The sequence below is a fragment of the Zophobas morio genome, unplaced genomic scaffold (genome assembly GCF_036711695.1).
Source record: "Zophobas morio isolate AGI-343-1 ecotype UQ-CSIRO unplaced genomic scaffold, CSIRO_AGI_Zmor_V1 ptg000014l, whole genome shotgun sequence".
NCBI classification, from domain to species: Eukaryota; Metazoa; Arthropoda; class Insecta; order Coleoptera; family Tenebrionidae; genus Zophobas; species Zophobas morio.
This window is the reverse complement of record NW_026972119.1, coordinates 6,974,417-6,996,364: the sequence shown is the minus strand read 5'-3', so window position 1 is coordinate 6,996,364 and position 21,948 is coordinate 6,974,417. Positions and strand designations below refer to the sequence as shown.

The 21,948-nt window shown below is 32.8% G+C and overlaps 1 protein-coding gene across 1 annotated transcript; it reads left to right on the top strand.

Moving 5' to 3' along the window:
* Positions 1-6,306: 6,306 nt before the first annotated feature.
* On the top strand, positions 6,307-21,920 carry LOC135129234 (coatomer subunit beta). The gene is made up of 7 exons (XM_064056374.1): positions 6,307-6,406; positions 6,559-6,664; positions 6,710-7,938; positions 7,991-8,268; positions 14,858-15,054; positions 20,733-21,736; positions 21,788-21,920. The coding sequence occupies exons 2-7, from the start codon at positions 6,574-6,576 to the stop codon at positions 21,860-21,862; spliced, it is 2,874 nt and encodes a 957-aa protein (XP_063912444.1). The 5' UTR covers positions 6,307-6,406; positions 6,559-6,573; the 3' UTR covers positions 21,863-21,920.
* The last annotated feature ends 28 nt before the right edge of the window (positions 21,921-21,948 follow it).

Below are 21,948 nucleotides of genomic sequence, written 5' to 3'. Positions count from 1 at the left end.
CTTCTTTTCGCAACATGAATCTTAAAACATGTTGAAAATGGAAACTTTGTATAAAGAAATATGGATTTTGCAATTGGGCTCCGCCTCATAATTGCAAAATCCATATTTTCTTGCAAAAATGTACCATTTTAACCATGTTCTAAGTTTCTTGTTGTGAAAAGGTGGCTACGTATGTTAAGGAAAAAAGGCAAAATATAATTATGTTCTTCTGTCGAGTGGGAAAAATTTGAATTTACTTACCTTCCACCAATTTTTTGATATCACAATTTTTTGTTTTTTCGCTTTCTTTCATTTGTCACTTTTTCAATTTTGGAATGCTTCGGTTTCATAATTTTTCGTTTTTTCAACTTTAATTTTTTCTATCTTTTAATTTCCCGTTCAAATTTTTCAGTTTTTCGCCTCTTCAATTTTTCGATTCAGTTTTTCAATTTTGCAATTTTTGATAAGACAGTTTTTTATGTTTCGAGTTTTCAGTTCCCCAGTAGTTAATTTTTCGATTTTTCAAATTTTCCAATTTCTTTAATTTTCAATAGATACTTCGATTTTTTATTTTCTCAGCTTTTAATCTTTGGATTTTTAATTTTTTCGTTTCTTCAATATTTCAAGTTCTTAATTTCCAATTTTTAAATTTTCCAAAGTGTTCATTTAATACTTTTAATTAACACACTTACCACATCTCTACGCCCAAAAAGTGAACTCGGGTATCCCATGAAGTTTACGATTTAAATAATATTTAATTGAATGAGTACCAGAATTACCAAGATGGAAGCAAGCAACGTTTAATTGGTGGTCACACTCTATCAAGAATTTTAAACAACGAAGAATTTATATAATGTTAAATTGTGTGTTAATTAAAATTATTGATTACATCAAAAATGTGTTCACAGATTACAGCATCGTGGACGGAAAGTAAACCCCTCATCACATAAATAAACCACATATGAAATAAATACAACAAGCGCAAATTAAAACGGGCATAATCAAAATAAGATGATCTTGAAAACGCTTCGCTCTAAACCGGTGACTTCGAAAAAAAATGTTCAAATTTCAAGCCGTAAGAACTTATTAAACTTGTACAAAAATCTTAAAGCCGTCTTGTTTTTGAGTCTACGATGACATTAATTTAATTGATGAAAATGTTCAAGGTCCTTTCTCTCAAAGTGGATCAACGTTTAAGATTTATTAATTATATCTCTAAACAGAAGTTGTAAAATAAATACATATGTTAATAATATAATATAATGACTCTAGACACAATCGTTAAAAAGAGTTATAAAAACAAAAATGACACGTGTTGATTGAATACACAAAATTTTATATTACATTTCATATTTTAGAAAATCATTAATTACCCGATACTGCACTAACTACACTCGTTCAGGTGCACAACTTTCTCTGTATAACTTACAATCAGTTTTTTTTAATAATTTATCATGGTTAAACAAAGCCCATGTGTATGCCGAAGAAGCTGCTTTTACCGTATCTTATTTCCGACGAAAAAGTCAACAATCTTAATAAATTGTAATATTTATAGAGTTTTATAAGCTGAAAAGACTGGTGATAACTGCGTACCAAAATTTCCATAAATAATTGAAATATTGAAATTTTATGATAGTTTAACACCGACGAAAAAGTCAACAATCTTAATAAATTGTAGTATTTATAGAGTTGTATAAGCTGAAAACACTGGTGATAACTGCATACCAAAATTTCCATAAACAATTGAAATATTGAAATTTTATGATGGTTTAAGGGAGTTAACTTCACAGCGGTTCATACCCACCATAAATTGCAATTTTAAAACCGGACAAATAGAAGACCAGTAAATCCGAGCGGTTCTTAGCTTCTCTTTTTCTGGTTAAACAACAGCGACGCATGCCAAGCCGGTGGGACACTCAGTGAGTGAACAGCTTAGTCAACCCCTCGTAATGGCATTGTAAAATTTTATTGTATACAAATGGACCGTTTTTAGTATACATAAAATTTGCAGAAATATTTCAGAGGACAGGTAAAGTAGTTTAAGAGCTATAAGGTTATATGACCATCATAAAAGTATTTGACCGTAAATAAACATCGCCTGTGTCGTTCGCACTAAGCTTACCAGTTGGCAATAAATCGTCTTCTAAACATTTCTTGCTTAGATTTAGGTATTTAGTGAAAGCTGCCCGTGAACGAAACGACAACAGCCGATCGCGCTGCAGTGGACACGATATTTACGACCCTAAAATCTTTTCTATTTTAAACAACATAACCTCGACACAATGAGATAATTTTATGATGGCCATATAACCTTATAGCTCGTGGACTACTGTAAATGTGATATACTTCTGGGAAACTAGTTTTCATGAGTTGGGTTGCAAAGATCAGGTTTGCCTTTGTGGGTACGTAGGTACTTTACAGTAGGGACGCACAAAGAGTGAACAATGGGTTTTCTGTTTATTACTATTCAGTAATCACAATCAGCAATAAACAGGTTTACGATTTGGTAATGATAATTTACAGGCCTGACCTCCTCTAGGATTCCTTGTCGGAAAGGAACAAAGGTTCTGTGGATCAAATGTGCACGAACAGATTTTAGATTATACACAATGGTCAACGACATCCGATTTGCAAAACAGTTGGTGATTTCGAACAAGTAACTCAAAGGCAGACAAGGGTCGTAAATCTTTAATTAGAATTCTAAGCAGTTTATATAACTTATTCCACTAAGCACAGTTGGAACCAGAAAGTCATTGTTCACTATGGAGGAGTCCCGACTATATAATTTAATTATACAACCTTCAAAAAAAGTACATTTTCAGTTTTGCTTCAGCCTTATATCGTTCGTGCTATTATTACTTAGTCATTTGTGTTTTACGTCGACAACAGAACTGTTCTTAAAAATAATCGTGTTCGCATAAAAACAAAGTAAGTAAGCATTACTTTTAATAAAAATAATAAAATACAGCAATGTTTTTCTTTGATAATCGTATACTTATATATTTCTACTTCGCTATAACCTCTTACGTTTCAGTTTAAAATGGGACGAATACAAAAAAATACGGATATAGAAAAATGAAACGCAATTTTAAGCGTTGCAAAACTATTTGCTAAAGGTAACCAAGTGGATTATTTATAAATTAACTTCGAAGTATTCAATAATATTAATGTTAGAAAAGTAAGTAGTAAATATTAATTCAAAGGCACACAACATTGCTGACGTAGTTGGTGCTGAACAGGAGGAAATGAGTGCTACATCAAGTCACAACGTTGGCAATACACCAATGTTTTTCAATGGTAAGTTTATAAAAACTTATTTAACAATCGATTCTACAAGATAACATTCTTAGATAGACGGAAACCGTGTGATAGACAAAATATTTTTTTGAAAGTCTGGTCACAATATGTGGTTATAGTACTTTGCAAAATCTAATAATAAAAAAAGAAATAAGAAAACAACTGGTTTCAAAATTGTCAGATGTGCCACGAAGAGCTGACCATTTACATACAAAAACCAGAGAGTGATTCAGATTTAAATGTTGAGAATTTTATAACATGGAAGAGACTTTTTCTGGTTTAAACATTTCGTCTATCGTCTGTGGCGTCTGGAACATACCAAAAATGGGATCAGGAAGTAGCTAAGAGATAGGAACAAATTTCAGCAAAAAAGCTACAGACAAGGAACCTAAGCAGGTTTGCTTTTAGCATAAAGTCTGTGGACGAACATGTTTATCCACTCTTTCCTATTGTGGTAAACGGATGTTGGCCTAAAAAAGTAGTACTAAAGTACTGTATATCGGTGTACGAAATAAATTTTGCTCATACTGCTACAGGGCCAAATCATACCAAGACAAATCACATATTTGTACAACAAATTTTGTTGGTAGTTCTAGTAGCATGGAATAATATATTAGTGCATGCAGTGTGGAATTACGCGGGATTAAATATTTTCAAATGGTAGGTAACGCTGCCAGTAGCACATACAAAAAAATTTTGGAATCACGTCCTTACAACACACGGTTGAAAAGGTGGAATGTCGTAACCACCTATTAAGAAATTTTTACACTAGATTAAAAAGCCTTGTCACAAATACTTGTTATACTCGTAATGAGAGAAAATTATTACAGGGGAAAAAGTTCGCTTATGCGCACTGATATTAACTGTACCCTCCATTACAGGAATGCAGATAAAAAACAAAACATGTTGTTTGTGATTATTAGAATTGCTTCGAAGGACCAAAGTGATAACAGTGCGACCGTTTTGGTTGGGATTTATTCCAGAACTTGTAACTACAAAATTCTTTACCGGTACCGACTAAATGGGGTGGGTGGGACACACCCCCACCTCTCACAACCCCAGGTACCTGCTAAAGATGATTGGATATGGAATTTCCAACACATATGCTACACTGTCTTTAAGAAAAGATATTTTAAATGTAGTGTACCATGTTTTTGGACAACCTGATAACTGTGGCAAATATTTTTGTAACCGTGAGCATGACTTAAATGAGATTAAATGAAATATCAGAACAGTTTTTAAACAATATAATGGACGTTTTTTATAATACTGCTAACCATTCCAGAAGTTTAATTTTTGATAGAGATAGCAGTGTGGTCGAACACTTTAATTCCGTTATTGCAAAGTTCGTCGGAGGAAAACGTATATAACTCGTATAAAGCAAGATCTGCAGCCACTGTTATGTCATATAGGTAACATCAAAATACCACATACAGCTTTCAGAAGTATAATACCAAGTGTACTAACTCTAAAATTGTCAGACGGATGGAAATCCGACGAATTAGGAAAGTCAGAAAAGATCGTTTGCGAAGACAAGTAGTTTTTCGCAACAATAATCATAATGATAAAACAGACAAAAAGGAGATGCCGATTATGATGAAAGTTGCCAAAATCCAGATTTGTCAGAAGAAATTTATAAGTTGAGGAAGGCCGAGTTCCTTAAAAATTTGACAAAAGTTGATAAAACAGAGAATGAAACACGTTTCCAGAGTAGTAGCGGTAAATGGTTGGAGGAGAGGAGAAAACTGCTAACGGCTTCAAATTTTGCAAGAGTATGTAAGAGAAAACAAAATTCCAATAGTGCCAAGTTCGTGGAAACATGGAAAAAATTATGAAGAAATAGCGAAAAGAGAAATGGTAACATTAAAGAATCTCAATGTTTGTATTAGACGAAGATAAAACAGTTGAAATAAAATGCCTCTATGCTGCTGATCATCTTGGATTGACGCCCGAACAAGTTCTTAATCGAAAAAAATTACATTCTGGAAAAGAAAAGAAGATGGTAAGTACTTACGCAATTAACGAAAGTCATGATTGGTACTACAAGGGCTACTTCATATAGCGGACAAAAAATAGTCTCTGCTAGGGGTTTGGATACAACCAAACAAATTAAAGGTAGAATCAATTTTTTGAAAAACATTCAATTTTGGGTAACAAAAATACAAAGTAGATTAAAAGACTTTTACCTGAAGTATTTATTACCAGAAATAATTGATTCTCGGCGGGACATTTATTTACAATATTTTTTTAAGCGACCTTACAAATTAGTGCTTTGATAACGTGTTTCTTCTTTTAAATTTTTTCTTCTTCCCTTGGTTGTAATTTTTGGAGAAATCATTTTTTCTCAGATTATATAACTGCGTTGAGAGATCTGGCTTTTGACAATTCTAATATATATTTCATTATGTTTACCCAAATAGAAACAAAATTAAAAGTACTTTTATATATTGACCCAAAATATAGAAAGTTACATTGAATATAATATAAAATCTTTTCTTATATTTAGTTGATAGAAGTTACAGTATATACACGCATCTGTATTTTTTGTCTCAATTTGTGATATGAATTTTGATAAATATTAAATTGAAAAAGAGAGAAGTAGGTAGGGTAAGCCAAATTGTCAAATATTTGATGTATAGAACGTATTGGTGTATTGGTCGCATTTGAAGGACAGTCTAAATCCTTTATACCAACTTTTATTATCTAATGCATTCAATTTATTAAGAGAATCGATACCATATATCCGGATCTTTAACGTTAACGGTGTTAAATCTATTTTATTTTTATTAGCAAGCAATGTTGTAAATTATCCTAATTATTATTATAACAGCCAGGGTTGGACGGTCAACAATCCTGACAGCTCTTCCGAGCCAAAGAATTTTACCGTTGCTTTTGCTGACGATCTTTTTACCGGTGTAATACTGGTTACCGATACCGGAATCTTAGATGCAATCGTATTTGTTGGTTGCATAACATTGATTTCCTCTTGTCAGCTGTCAAAAGATCCATTAATTTTTGACAAATGACAAACAGATGACCACTGACACGTCGTTGACATTTAATCACAAAAAAAAATAAAAATAAAAATTAGTGTTGTTTTAATTGAAATTGTGTATTTTTCGCTGAACTGGTACGTACATACAGCAATATATACAAAGTTTACTTCTTTTCTGTACCCAGAAATCTCAGTCGACGTCTGTTGGCATTTTAAAATTCTAACCAACGTGCACCCACGTAGCCGATTTTCTCAGCCAACAAACTAACGAAACTTTAAAATTATAGGTCAACTCCTCCACAATGACCACCATAGAACAGCCGTGTTACACCCTCATCAATGTTCCTACAGACACGGAACCATATAATGAAATGCAACTTAAAATGGATTTAGGTGAGTCAATTTACACTAAAATTCAACGTAACACCGTAATTCCAGAAAAAGGCGACGTCAAACAAAAAGTGGAAGCCCTTAAGAAAACAATCCATATGATACTTGCCGGAGAACGTCTACCACCAGGCCTCCTCATGACGATCATTCGATACGTGCTCCCTTTGCAGGATCACACCGCCAAAAAACTTCTTCTTATCTTCTGGGAAATAGTCCCTAAAACTTCTCCTGATGGCAAACTTCTCCAAGAAATGATCCTTGTTTGTGATGCATATCGCAAAGACTTGCAACACCCCAATGAGTTTTTAAGAGGATCAACGTTGCGATTTCTTTGTAAATTAAAAGAGCCAGAACTTCTAGAACCTCTAATGCCGTCAATTAGGGCTTGTTTGGAGCACAGACACTCGTACGTTAGACGCAACGCTGTACTTGCAATTTTTACAATTTATCGGAACTTTGAATTTTTGATACCTGATGCACCTGAACTAATTTCGAATTACTTGGATGGCGAACAGGACATGTCTTGCAAGCGAAACGCGTTTTTGATGTTATTACACGCCGATCAAGAAAGGGCGTTGTCATATCTAGCTAACTGTTTAGATCAGGTTAACACTTTTGGAGATATTCTTCAGTTGGTTATTGTTGAACTCATTTATAAAGTTTGCCACACTAACCCTTCAGAACGCTCAAGATTTATTCGCTGTATTTATAATTTATTGAATTCTAGTAGCCCTGCAGTAAGATATGAAGCTGCTGGTACTTTGGTGACACTTTCAAGTGCCCCAACAGCTATTAAAGCGGCTGCAAGCTGCTACATTGAACTTATAATAAAAGAGAGCGACAATAACGTTAAACTTATTGTTTTGGACCGGCTGATTGCTTTACGTGAACATCCCGCTCATGAAAGAGTCCTACAAGATCTAGTGATGGATATTTTGAGGGTTTTGACAAGCCCAGATTTGGAAGTACGCAAGAAAACGCTGGCTTTAGCTATGGACTTGGTGTCATCGCGAAATATCGAAGAGATGGTTCTAGTTTTAAAGAAAGAAGTGGCTAAAACTCACGATGTTGAGCACGAGGATACTGGAAAATACAGACAATTGTTAGTACGCACTTTACATTCTTGTTGCATCAAGTTTCCAGATGTCGCTGCTACTGTTATTCCTGTCTTGGTGGAGTTCTTATCAGATACGAATGAATTGGCGGCAGCAGATGTTCTTATTTTTGTTAGAGAGGCCATACAGAAATTTGATCACTTGCAACCACTCATAATTGAAGTAAATAATGTTGTATTTAATTTTTGATATTTATTTTTTGTGTGTCTTGCAGAAATTGTTGGAAGCGTTTTCCAACATAAAGTCAGTTAAGATTCACAGAGCAGCGCTCTGGATTTTGGGCGAATATGCAACCACAATCTCGGATGTACAGGCCGTTCTTAAAGAAATTAATTCAACGTTGGGGGAGGGGCCGTTATTAGAAGCTGAACAACGTCTTGTGGCTGGAGAAACTGATGACAGTACACAAAATAATCCTACACAACAACCGTCAAGCACTTTGGTTACTTCTGATGGTACTTATGCGACGCAGTCGGCTTTCAATACAGTGCAGTAAGTCACGTTTTCTTAAGTAAACTTAATCTTGTTATGATTTACACATCATAAAATTATGGAAAGAATATAAGATTTTCAGATTTGAATTTTTGATACTTTCAAGATATTAAGTCGTTATTTATTATCATATTTGCCATAGAACTTAAATATGACGCCAAATATATTTTTTCCAAAATACTTAATGCGAACTAAAATTAAAATTAAGATGTTGTTGGTAATTACTTTAAGGTTTGCAAGATTTTGATGAGTTTTTATTCAGATGTCATTGGTCTGCAAAAGACAATTTTTTTGAAAATTATAACTAAAAAATATAATAAGCATATTGAGTATTAAATTTTCTTTCCAAATGAATTGCAGTAGCTTCCATTTAGATAAAAACGTAAAATTTAAAAACTTATTTTAAAAAATCCTGCTTTAGGTAGGATTTTGCTTGTTTGTAATGTGGAAATAAAAAGATCAAGCGATTAGATATAGAAAGTTCGTATACCACAGTATTATCAATCAATCAACCAATAATTCTTTTTATCAGAAAATACTATTTGCGGAGGAATTTCAACAAAGCTGTTTTCTCCATTTTTCCTTGTCTAGAATCTTTTTTACTTCCCGAGTGTAAGCAAAGGAAGTATTGTAATCGAGTCCGTCGGCCGACTCTCTACTTTTACGTTTTCTCGATCTTTCATGACCCCTAGAATACGAAGAAATAGGTCTCCCATTTCCGTCTGTCTGTTCGTCTCAAATTTGCAATTTAATTTTGAATCTGCTAACCTGAATGTTTTGAAATGTTGCAGATGTTTTAAGGCTATAAAGAGCATCATAAATCTTTAGTCAAAATATATTTGGTTATCCCCTCCAAAAACTTGATGACGTCAGCTCAAAAGTTTGCCGAATAAATCATATCTAAAATGTACAAAATATGATGCATCTGTACTTATGATATATCACTCCATTCATATTTTTTGGATTTCCATATACAGGGTGACTCAAAAAAATTAATGAATGTGCAAAATTTATTTTACCGATTTACTCAGGAACTACAAAACCGAATGCTTTGAAATCTTGAAGATGTTTTAAAATTATCATAAGCATGGTAAATTTTTGATCAAAATGTATTTGGTCGTCCCTCCTAAAAAATTTATGACGTCACCACAAAATTTTGCTGAATAAATCCTATCTAAAATGTACAAAATATGGTGAGTCTCTTCTTGTGATTTATCATTCCATTCAATTTATTTTATTGATTTAATCAGGAATTACAGAACCGAATGCTGTGAAATTTTGGAGATATTTTAAAGTTATCATAAACATGGTAGATTTTTTATCAAAATTTATTTGCTCATCCCCCCCTAAAAAAATTGATGACGTCACCCTAAAATTTGGTAAATAAATCCTATCTAAAATGTGAAAAATATGATGAGTCTGTACTTGTGATTTATCATTCCATTAATATTTTTTCGATTTGCATATACAGGGTGACTGAAAAAAATTAATGAATGCGTGAATATATTTTAATTATTTTTTTATAGAAAAAAGGTTTCACCTTCTTAAAAAAAGACAGTTGGAAGCCCCAAGAAGATTTAATATTCTTATTATTAAAAAAAAAGATTGGGGCCCCCGAGAAGGTTTTACATTCGAAAAAACGTTTGGCGCCCCCGAGAAAGTTTTATATTTTTAAAAAAGACAATTGGGACCCCCGAGAAGGTTTCACGTTCTTAAAAAATACATTTGAGGCCCCCGAGAAGGTTTAATATAATGAGGACCCGGGTGGGTTAGGTAGCTTCGTGCTTGCCTACTACACCTTGGGTCGTGGGTTCGATTCCCGCCTGGCTCTGGGTGTTGTGTATGTCCCCCGTTCCCCTGTAATTGGGCCAGCGGGCCTGTAGGGGAACGTAATTCAATAAAATAAAAAATAAAAAAAATAAAAAATAAAAAAAAAAATATTAAAAAAAAAACAATTCGGACCCCCCGAGAAGGTTTCACATTCTTAAAAAAAATCACTTGGGGTCCTCGAGAAGCTTATACATTTTTAAGAAGACAGTTAGGACCCCCGAAAAGATTTCACATTCTTAAGAGACATTTGGCGCCCCCAAGAAGGTTTAACATTCTTGAAAAAATGCATTTGGGGCCCCCGAGAAGGTTTTATATTTTTAAAAAAGACAATTGGGACCCCCGAGAAGGTTTCACATTCTTGAAAAAATACATTTGGGGCCCCCAAGAAGGTTTAACATTCTTAAAAAAAAAAAAGATTGGCGCCCCCGAGAAGGTTTTATATTCGAAAAAACGTTTGGCGCCCCCGAGAAAGTTTTATATTTTTAAAAAAGACAATTGGGACCACCGAGAAGGTTTTACGTTCTTAAAAAATACATTTGAGGCCCCCGAGAAGGTTTTATATTAAAAAAAAAAACAATTCGGACCCCCCGAGAAGGTTTCACATTCTTAAAAAAAATCGCTTGGGGTCCTCGAGAAGCTTTTACATTTTTAAGAAGACAGTTAGGACCCTCGAAAAGATTTCACATTCTTAAAAAGAGACATTTGGCGCCCCCAAGAAGGTTTAACATTCTTGAAAAAATGAATTTGGGGCCCCCGAGAAGGTTTTACATTTTTAAAAAAGACAATTGGGACCCCCGAGAAGGTTTCACATTCTTGAAAAAATACATTTAGGGCCCCCGAGAAGCTTTTACATTTTTAAGAAGACAGTTATGACCCCCGAGAAGATTTCACATTCTTAAAAAGAGACATTTGGCGCTCCCAAGAAGGTTTAACATTCTTAAAAAAGAGATTCGCGCCCACGAGAAGGTTTTACATTTTTCAAAAAAAAGGCAGTTGGGGCCTCCAAGAAGGTTTCATATTCGAAAAAAAAATTTGGCGCCCCCGAGAACGTTTTACATTTTTAAAAAAGACAGTTGGAACCCCCGAGAAGGTTTTACATTTTTAAAAAAGATAACTGCGACCCCCGAGACGCTTTCACACTCTTAAAAAATACATTTGAGGCCCCCGAGAAGGTTTTATATTAAAAAAAAAACCAATTCGGACCCCCCGAGGTTTCACATTCTTAAAAAAAATTCACTTGGGGTCCCCGAGAACTTTTACATTTTTAAGAAGACAGTTAGGACCCCCGAAAACATTTCACATTCTTAAAAGGAGACATTTGGCGCCCCCAAGAAGGTTTAACATTCTTGAAAAAATACATTTAGGGCCCCCGAGAAGGTTTTACATTTTTAAAAAAGACAATTGGGACCCCCGAGAAGGTTTCACATGCTTAAAAAAATACATTTGAGGCCCCCGAGAAGGTTTTATATTAAAAAAGAAAAAAAACAATTCGGACCCCCCCCCCCCGGAGAAGGTTTCACATTCTTAAAAAAATTCATTTGGGATCGCCGAGAAGCTTTTACATTTTTAAGAAGACAGGACCCCCAAGAAGATTTCACATTCTTAAAAAGAGACATTTGGCGCCCCCGAGAAGGTTTAACATTCTTAAAAAAGAGATTGGCGCTCCCGGGAAAGTTTTACATTTTTAAATAAAGAAGGGCGTATTCTTACCTTTTCGAGAAAGTGGGTAATTTCATCAATAAAAAGAATGTTAGGACGTCATAAGAATAGATAATACACAATGCGAGAGAATAAATAATAGTTTAAAAAACTAAAAAAACACGCTTTTATTGCTAATCGAACTAAAAACTAGAAAATAATTTTTAATGACAGAGTTTAATATTACAGTAGTAGAAGATCAAACAATCAATCATAATAAATCACCTCAAATTAAAATTATAATAAAATTTAAGTTATTAACAGAATAATTCAATTCAGAGTAAAAAGCGTGGGGTGCTTGATATTTTAAATATTACAATCATTCTATTGGCAACTATCTATGAGAGGATAGTTATGAACCGCAGTAAAATGCACCCCACGCTTTTTACTCTGAATTGAATTATTCTGTTAATAACTTAAATTTTATTATAATTTTAATTTGAGGTGATTTATTATGATTGATTGTTTGATCTTCTACTACTGTAATATTAAACTCTGTCATTAAAAATTATTTTCTAGTTTTTAGTTCGATTAGCAATAAAAGCGTGTTTTTTTAGTTTTTTAAAGTATTATTTATTTTTCATTTTTTAGTCTGCGACAAATTCATAAATTGGGGAATTAATTACTTATTTAGATTTTTCTAGAAAGAACCACTGAGTGGTCTCCGTATGATCGATCAACGGGAATTAGTTCGAAATCAATCGCCCTCACGGACCAACGGGACACAATTCATCATTGTGGTTAGTTTTACGCCCCAAATAGTTAATTTTCCTCCATGTTTGTATTTCTGAATCAAAATTTGTTATCTTTATTTAAGTTGGTGAGAATTCATGATTAGATATGTTTTAATTATAATTAATTCCTTCTTTACCGACTGTAAAACCAAAGCTATGCAGAAATTGTCCTTGAAACAGAAATAATCGGTATAGATCGGTATAATCGACACGGAGAGAGATAACCGTGGTATATACTGACACAATTAAGATGCGATCAGCCATTTTATTTGCACACGTTTAGTTAATTAAAAGTCCGTTCTTGTTTTTTTCATTTAATATCCGTTATTTGTATTTTAATCAAGACTATAATTATTACAACGAAGAGTAAACCAGATACTACAGGCATGCGCAGATCGCGCGCTAGCTTTATCTCTTTTACTCCACTGCACAGGATCCATAAAAGAATTTATAAATCCTGGCGGTCCTAATAAGGATAATGGGAAACTGTTATCAAATTATTGCATTGTCATCGATCCTTGAGACGTGTGCAAAGTTTCAAGATGATCAGACTTTTAGAAACCGATGAAAATTAAGCTCAAAGATTCCGTTACATACATACATAGATACATACAACCCAAGCTAATAAAAGCGTGATAAAAAGAGAAAAAAAAAACGGAAAAAATAACGATATAATAATGCCAAGTTAGGAATCGAATGCGCGACGTCCGGTCCGCATTCCTGACTCGTAACCACTAGACCACGACCGGGATGCCTTACGCTAATGATGAACTGTTATTGTACCCTGCATTATGCTTTTGCAAAAATTTTGACGGTTAGAGAAAAACTCAAAGCGGATTCGTACACCACACTTATACATTGTAAATGCTTCTAATATACATACAAAATTTGACAAAATGGGTCCAGCAGTTTCGGAGATTACGTGTCTAATAAAAATGGATACAGACACCAGGCAGACAAACAGATAGACAGACGGAAACGGGAGACTACTTTTTTCGTACTCTTGGAGTTATGAAACGTCGAGAAAATATAAAAGTGGCCATTCGTCCGATGGACTTAATTACAATACTTTCTTAGCTTACGCTTGGAAAGTAAAAATCATAAAATAACTCAAGGACTAACCCCCTGAATTTTTGCCGCATATTTGATAAACAGCTTGTATTATTTATTATTATTATGTAGGAACTTTAAATTTCTTATCTAGGTAGGCTGCTATTGTAAAAACGTATGCGAAAATTGGTGTTATGAAGTTTTTTATTCCAAAGCCGACCTAGATTCGAGATTTAAAGAATCACACATTAGTTTATGTACATCACTTTCCCAGAATTCATTTACGTTTATGAAAATATATATTTGTCAGTCTGAACGTCAGAACATAGTTTATTTAAATTTATTTGAGATTCTAAATAATCTCATATCTTTCAAGTATGAGTTAAAAACAGTCATTTGCATAGAAGGAAGTGTTATGATAAAAAATTCGTGAAATTTTTCGCTAACATTAATATTATTAAGTTCCAGTTTGTATCTGGAATGATATTAGACAGATCAAAGGCATTTATTTTGTTTCTAAAATTACTCATTCAAGTATATGTGTTTACTTTTTACTGCATTAGTCCATTTGACGATGACTAATTTCATGTTTCTTCGACGTTTTATAACCCGTTGATCCGTAGAATGTGAAAAAGTAGATATCAATTTTTCTGACATCTAGTATACTGTTGTGAAATTTTAGATGTTGTTTAAGAATATCGTATAGATGGTAAAACTCAAACTAAAATTTGTCTATCCATCACCATTTTTTAACTTTAGACCAATTTTTACTTCCCGATCATAAACTAAGAAAGTGTTGTAATAGGGTTTTGTTGTCAAATTTTATAAGGAATATCGTGTAGATGCTAAAACGCTAACCAAAATTTAGCTTGGCAAACACTATTTAAATTTTATAAAATAATGTTATTTTTGTTGTTGTGGTTTATAAATCCGCCTTAAATTTTTATCCAAGGCTTCTAAATTCCCTAATTTAACATTTCTGGAGAATGTTTTATGTAACGAGTTGAAAAAATTTATAAACCATGTATAATCACCTCGGAAATGTTCTGATCACTGATGTATGTAGAATCAGCGTACAAAAATTAATATATGTAGTTTGTATAGTAGCCAAAAAAGAACAAATGTCAAAAATAAATTGCAACAAATGGAGTAACTAATTTTCAGAATTTTTACATTCTTCCAATGATTAAACATTCTGAAAACTAAAAATCTTCAGCTGAACACGATATATGAACTACTGAGAATTCCCAAAAACGTACAAATCTCTTTTTTTTCAGAAAAAGTAAAAAAGAAAAGCGACCACCACTACGGCAGTATTTAATCGATGGCGACTTCTTCATTGGGGCATCAATCGCGTCGACTTTAACAAAACTCGCCCTACGATATGGAAAATTGGTAAAACCCACTGAACAAAATCGCTTTGATGCAGAAGTTATGTTAATCATGGCTGGAATAATTCACTTGGGAAAATCCGGTATGTATATCTTTGAAGGATAATTTACTCGCTCTAGAGCAAAGATCGTTTTGAGCGAAAAACACACTCAGAACGCTGCTTATTAATTTTAGTCTTGTAACATTTCCTAAAGCTTTCACCACCACCGTAACTCCAAAATCGACTATATGTGTCTTTGACACGATCTACTTGGCATCAGTTGGCGGATATCTCGTATTTTTAGTTTTTGAGATATTTCCACTCAAATATGTGACAAAAAATAAAATATACCACAAAACAATCTAAAATTAATCATGAAATGTACCTTGTTTTTTTCGAACTAGCGTCATTTTCGAGAAAAAAAATCCAGCAAGAGTTAAAATGTACGTGTAGGAAAAATAGAATTTGGAAATTGTTGCGAGATGATTTTAATACATTAAAATCTGAAATGTCCAAGAAACAAACTTCTTATTTGTGATTCTTATCCTTTAAAAAATGGTATAGTGTAGCATTTGCTTTTTTAATATTTTAATGTAATAATATATTGAATAGTGTCCAGCAGTTAATATAAATCACTGTTCGCGATGATATATTATTATTCTTTTAACGAAATTATTGCAACAAATTTAGTGACAATAAATTCAGAAGGCATTATTTAAAACTACATCAGATAATAAAGATAAATTCTCATAGTAAAACTAAAATGAACAGCTCACCTTAAGTGTAACATTAATAGTCAGGTAGGTAGTTTGACCTCTTTGAAGAGTTTTAAAAATAAACAGTTAAATGAAGTTGTTTACAATGAGTTCTCAAATAGTAGTTTTGTTCCAATAATTTAGGTCTGACTAAGCGTTGTTTCTATTGTTTCTCATAGACCCACATATTTGACTACATTTTTCGAAACATTTAAAAAAACAATTTGAGGTTATATTTTTAAGTTAAAAAAAACACCAAGTAATCTGCTCTAGGCAACTCGGTTGCGAACCAACTAACATTCTTTACTAAATAATGGAAACGTGTTCTAAATTTTAGTGGTCTATCTTCTTTAAATGTAAATACCTCAAAAAATATTAAGGTAATTTATATTAAATGTTTGTAGGATTACGAAAACATGTTTGTTGGCAAGTACTGCTCAAAAATGTAAAAAAATGTCACGAACAAATGAAGGACGTCAATAGCACAGTTAAGATATTAGTTTATACTCAGAACACTATTTTTATATCCAATAAAATTTTATAACTTGATTATGAGGGGTTGGACACCAGAATAGCTGAGTTTGTAACGATTGTAAACTTTTGCCGGTTACGCTTTTCTTGTACATGATACGGGTTCTAGATGTGTGTTGCTGGGACGGGGTTCCACCTGCTACTGGTCTGCTGTCATTTAGGGTCTTTGCACAGTTGTTGGCGTTTTTAATTTCACTGAGTAATTAACAACATTGTAGGCGACAAAAATAACGTTCTGACTATATACTTAGTTCAGTATGCAGTTTTTACAGCTACTACATTCTAGGCGTTTTAAACTCTTTAAACTCAATTGTTCATTCTGCAATTTTTTTTTGTTTGATAAAACATACTTACTAAAATAAGCAATTGAAGTGGAGTCCAACAAATCCCGTAGAACCAACGGGAAATAATGTTTTCCGGAAAATTGAAAATCTGAAAATCGAAATATCGGAGAAATCAAACAATCAAAAAATTGAAAATCGAAAAGTCCAAACATTTTAAAAATCAAACGACGATCGAATAAAAAAAATTGATAAATCGAGAAATCAAAAAATCCAAAATTCGAAAAATTGAAAAAAAATACGGAAACATCGAAGAATTGAATTGAAAATCTGAAAAATCGAGAAATCTAGAAGTTCGAGAAATCGAAACATTGAAAAGTCGCAAAATCGAGACATGGGAAAATCAAAAGATGGAAAATCCGAATTGCCTAAAAAACTAAAAATCCAATAATCGAAAAATCAAGACATCTAAAATTGAATTGATAATCGAAAAATGAAGAATAAAAAAACTGAAAAATCCCAAAACTGAAATATCGAAAAATTGAGAAATGCAAAAACTGAAAAATCGAAAATTTAAAAATTGAAAAATTCCGAAACCGAAATAATGAAAATTGGGAAATCGAAAAATTGAAAAATCGGAACATCCAAAAATTGACTAAAACATCGAGAATTGGAAAAATCGAAAAGTTTAAAATTTAAAAATGGAAAAATGGAACATTAAAAAGAAAACCGAAGTCTCAAGGAATCGAAAAATTGAACAATTGAAAAATTTAAAAACTGTAAAATAGAAAAATCGGAAATTAAAACTCTTTAAACATTTGAAAAACAAAAATATCGAAGAACTGAAAATTCGACAAATCTAAAATTCTAAAAATTGGAAAATTGAAGAATCGAAAAATTGAATGAATTAAAAAATCTGAAATTCAAAAATCAAAAAATTGAAAAAATTGAAAAAACCCGAAAACTGAAACATCGAAGAATTGAATTGAAAATCTGAAAAATCGGGAAACGGAAACATTGAAAAGTCGCGAAATCGAAAAATAAGAAAATCAAAAGGTGGAAAATCCGAATTGCCTAAAAATCTAAAAATCCAATAGTCGAGAAATCAAGAAATCTAAAATTTGAAGAATCGAAAAATGAAGAATAAAAAAACTGAAAAATCCCAAAACTGAAATATGGAAAAATTGAGAAATGGAAAAACTGAAAAATCCAAAATTTAAAAATTGAAAAATCGGAACATCGAAAAACTAAAACATCGAGAATTGGAAAAATCGAAAAATTGAGAAATCCAAAATTTAAAAATTTAAAAATGGAAAAATTTAAAATTAAAAAGAAAACCGAAATCTCAAGAAATCGAAAAATCGAACAATTGAAAAATTTAAAAACTGGAAAATAGAAAAACCGGAAATTAAAAATTTTTAAAAATTTGAAAAACAAAAATACCGAAGAACTCAAATTTCTCCAAATCGACAATTCTAAAATTTAAAAAATTGGAAAATTAAAATATCGTAAAATTCAAGATTCGAAAAATTGAAAAAAACCCGAAAACTGAAACATCGAAGAATTGAATTGAAAATCTGAAAAATCGGGAAACCGAAACATTGAAAAGTCGCAAAATCGAGAAATAGGAAAATCAAAAGGTGGAAAATCCGAATTGCCTAAAAATCTAAAAATCCAATAATCGAGAATGAAATAAAAAAATCTAAAATTTGAAGAATCGAAAAATGAAGAATAAAAAAACTGAAAAATCCCAAAACTGAAATATCGAAAAATTGGGAAATCGAAAAATTGAAAAATCGGAACATCGAAAAATTTAAAAACTAAAACATCGAGAATTGACAGAACCAAAATCTCAAGAAATCGAAAAATTGAACAATAATAAAAAATTAAGACTGGAAAATAGAAAAATCGGAAATTAAATTTTTTTAAAAATTTGAAAAACGAAAATACCGAAGAACTCAAAATTCTACAAATGGACAAATCTAAAATTTAAAAAACTGAAAAATTAAAATATCGTAAAATTGAAGAATCGAAAAATTGGAAAATGGAGATATTGAAACAAAAATCAAAAATTGGAGAATCGGAAAAACCCAAAACTGAAACATCGAAAAATTGAATTGAAAATCTGAAAAATCGAAAAATCTAGAAGTTCGAGCAATCGAAACATTGAAAAGTCGCGAAGTCGAGAAATGGGAAAATCAAAAGATCGAAAATCCGAATTGTCTCAAAATCGAAAAATCTGAAATTTGAGAAATCAAAAAACGGAAAAATCAAGAAATCGAAAATCAATTTCTAGGATAAAAATGCAGCAAGGTTTTATAATACCACATGTTCAGAACTACGTTGATATTTAACATTTATTCGACAAAATTGTAAGATGATATCATCAATTGGGAGGTGGGGGGGGGTCATGAACAGATAAATTTTGATTAACTATTTACTATGCTTCCGATAACCTTAAAATATTTGTTAAACTGCAAAATGTTGTCATATAATTTTGATTTTTTTTCCAAAAATCTGAATGCCGCAGATAAAACGCAACACGGAATCATAAAACACAAATGGAGAAGTAAGTTATTTTATAGAATTGAAATAACAGTTACTATTGTTGTAAAATTTGACAACAATCGGTCCGGAGTTTCGGAAATTATTTGTCTGTTAAAAATTCGGAGAGACGGCAGGCGGAAGCGGGAGGCCACTTTTTTCGTAGGGGTCATGACACATCGAGAAATTATGAAAGAAGTTAAGCTAAGTTTAACTTTTTCCTAGAGAGTCTTTTATAGACAAGCAGTAGGCCCGCCCACCCACCCCCTCTTCATTCGGTGACTACTCTCAATACTGTTAATTAAAAACAAATCAATTGTTATTTTCCTTCTATAAATTATTCGATCTACACATTATATTTCAAAGGTTTTTTCTTTGTTTATAGTGATAGTGATGTTTTATTCGCTATATTATAATTATATAAAACGTAGAGTAATAGCACATCAGATAAAAATACAGAAAATAGAATGTGTAGTAAGGAAAATATAAAATATGAACGTAAATAATCTAAACCAACCAACATTTTGGACAGTTTGTTATTAATTTTTAAATTCTTTAAATTTAAACTGTAAATTTTTTCTTTTAAAAAATACATTTCGTCTTCTTTCAGTAGCAATAAATTTTGGTAGGACTTTCCTAAATACTCGATTTATAAATTGTTTATCAGTGCATACCGAATTTTGAATCTTGATATTTTTTCAGTAGTTGTGTTTTCTGGATTGATAATTTTAAATGGAGCTTTATGTTTGAAATCTTGAGCTTTAAAATGTTTAGGTACAGCGTTCTCTTTCAACTTTAAATCGTAGAGGAAGTCTTCTTGATCAAAATGTACGTTAAAGTATAATTTTAAAGATACATAAAAAATGATTTTACAAAATAAGTACTTCACAAATTTTGAAAGTAGAACCGATTTTGCAATACACTTCCAATGGACTCGATTACAATACTTCCTTAACTTACGCTCGGGAAGTAAAAAAAGTGAAATATAAAAATGTAGTGTTAAAATGTAAACAACATTTTATTTAACATCTTATTAAAAAGAACTGAGACGGCGTCATTAACTTTCTAAAGGGAATGAATAAATACATTTCAAACTATTAAGTTAGTGTCAGTATCTTATTAAAAAAATTGCTTGATACATCATTTTTTTACGATAACCCGTATCTTTAAAAATGTGGATGTCTTATTAAAAGACAAGTACAAAAACAAATGAAGATTTACTTATAGAATTGTGAGGTAACGTCATCAAGTTTTTGAAGCGAATAAGTTGTTATTAGTGATTCCTGATAATCTTAAAACTTGTGTAAAATTGCAAATTCTAATGAAGTAATAAATTTTAAATTCTACATCAAAAATATGATATGCAAAGGGTTGAAAATAGGGGTGTATTAATAAATCACAAATGTACAAGTGTATTAACTTTACAAATTTTAAATAGCAAATTTTTGATATGAGGTGATAGTTTCGGAAATTATCTGCCCAATAAAATCACCAATAGGCAGAGGGAAACGGGAGGTATACTTTTTCATATTCTAGAGGTTATGACATGTCGAGAAAACATGAAGTTTGGCTATTCACTAAATGAACCTTATAACAAACTTCCCCAGGTTATAACCTTTAGAACTAAAAATGATAACATCTTCATTACACTTCAATTTTTGCTTCAAAGGTATCCCAACTAAAGCCATCACCAACGACGACAAGGACCACATCCTCTTCTGCCTCCGCGTCCTCTCCGACCGCTCTCCTTCCATCATAAAAATCTTCATGGACTTGTGCAGACTAGCCCTAAGCGACATGCTAGTAGCGAAAGAACTCGAAGAAGCCCTCAACCAAAAAGCAAAAGAGAAAGCAGGAAACGTCATCCAAGCCGACGACCCCATCAACTTCATGCAACTACAAGCCGACAAATCGGGCGAACTCGGCGAAAACGTCTTCGAAACGTCCCTATCCCAAGCCTTGGTGGGTGGCAGAACTGGCGGCACCGACACCAGCACCAGCGTGAACAAACTTAATAAAGTCACCCAGTTGACTGGCTTTTCGGATCCGGTGTACGCCGAAGCGTACGTCCACGTCAACCAATACGATATAGTTTTGGACGTTTTGATTGTTAATCAGACGAACGACACTTTGCAGAATTGCACTCTGGAGTTGGCCACGTTGGGTGACTTGAAGTTGGTGGAGAAGCCACAACCAGTGGTTTTAGCTCCGAAGGATTTCTGCAACATTAAGGCGAATGTGAAGGTCGCATCGACGGAAAACGGGATCATTTTCGGGAATATCGTGTACGACGTGACGGGGGCGGCGTCTGATAGGAATGTGGTGGTCTTGGATGACATCCACATTGATATTATGGATTATATAGTGCCTGCGACTTGCAGCGACACGGAGTTCAGGCAGATGTGGGCCGAGTTTGAGTGGGAGAATAAGGTTTCGGTCAATACTACGTTGACAGATTTATCTGACTATTTGAAACATTTAGTTAAAAGTACGAATATGAAGTGTCTGACTCCGGAGAAAGCTCTGTCGGGGCAGTGTGGCTTCATGGCTGCCAATATGTACGCGAAGTCTATATTTGGAGAGGATGCTCTTGCCAATTTGAGTATTGAGAAGCCTTTTAACAAGCCAGAGGCTCCGGTTACAGGACATATACGGATCAGAGCAAAGAGTCAGGTAAGTTTCCACTCATTTGTGCGAAAGTGGGTCCTACTTTGACCGTTTTAGGGAATGGCACTCAGTTTGGGCGACAAAATCAACATGACCCAAAAAGGACAACATAATAAAGTAATTGCTGCGTAAGTTTTAATTAGTATTCCTAACTTTGTATAATCAGAGGTTATTAAAGAAAATCTTCTAAGTACCAGCTTTTATTTCTCCTCGCGCCT

Excerpts from the sequence above, each read along its gene's own strand:
- LOC135129234 (XM_064056374.1), top strand. The coding sequence starts at position 6,574 with ATGACCACCATAGAACAGCCGTGTTACACCCTCATCAATGTTCCTACA. Across the intron at positions 8,269-14,857 it reads TCGGCTTTCAATACAGTGCA|AAAAAGTAAAAAAGAAAAGC; the intron begins GTAAGTCACGTT and ends CTTTTTTTTCAG. Across the intron at positions 15,055-20,732 it reads AATTCACTTGGGAAAATCCG|GTATCCCAACTAAAGCCATC; the intron begins GTATGTATATCT and ends TTTGCTTCAAAG.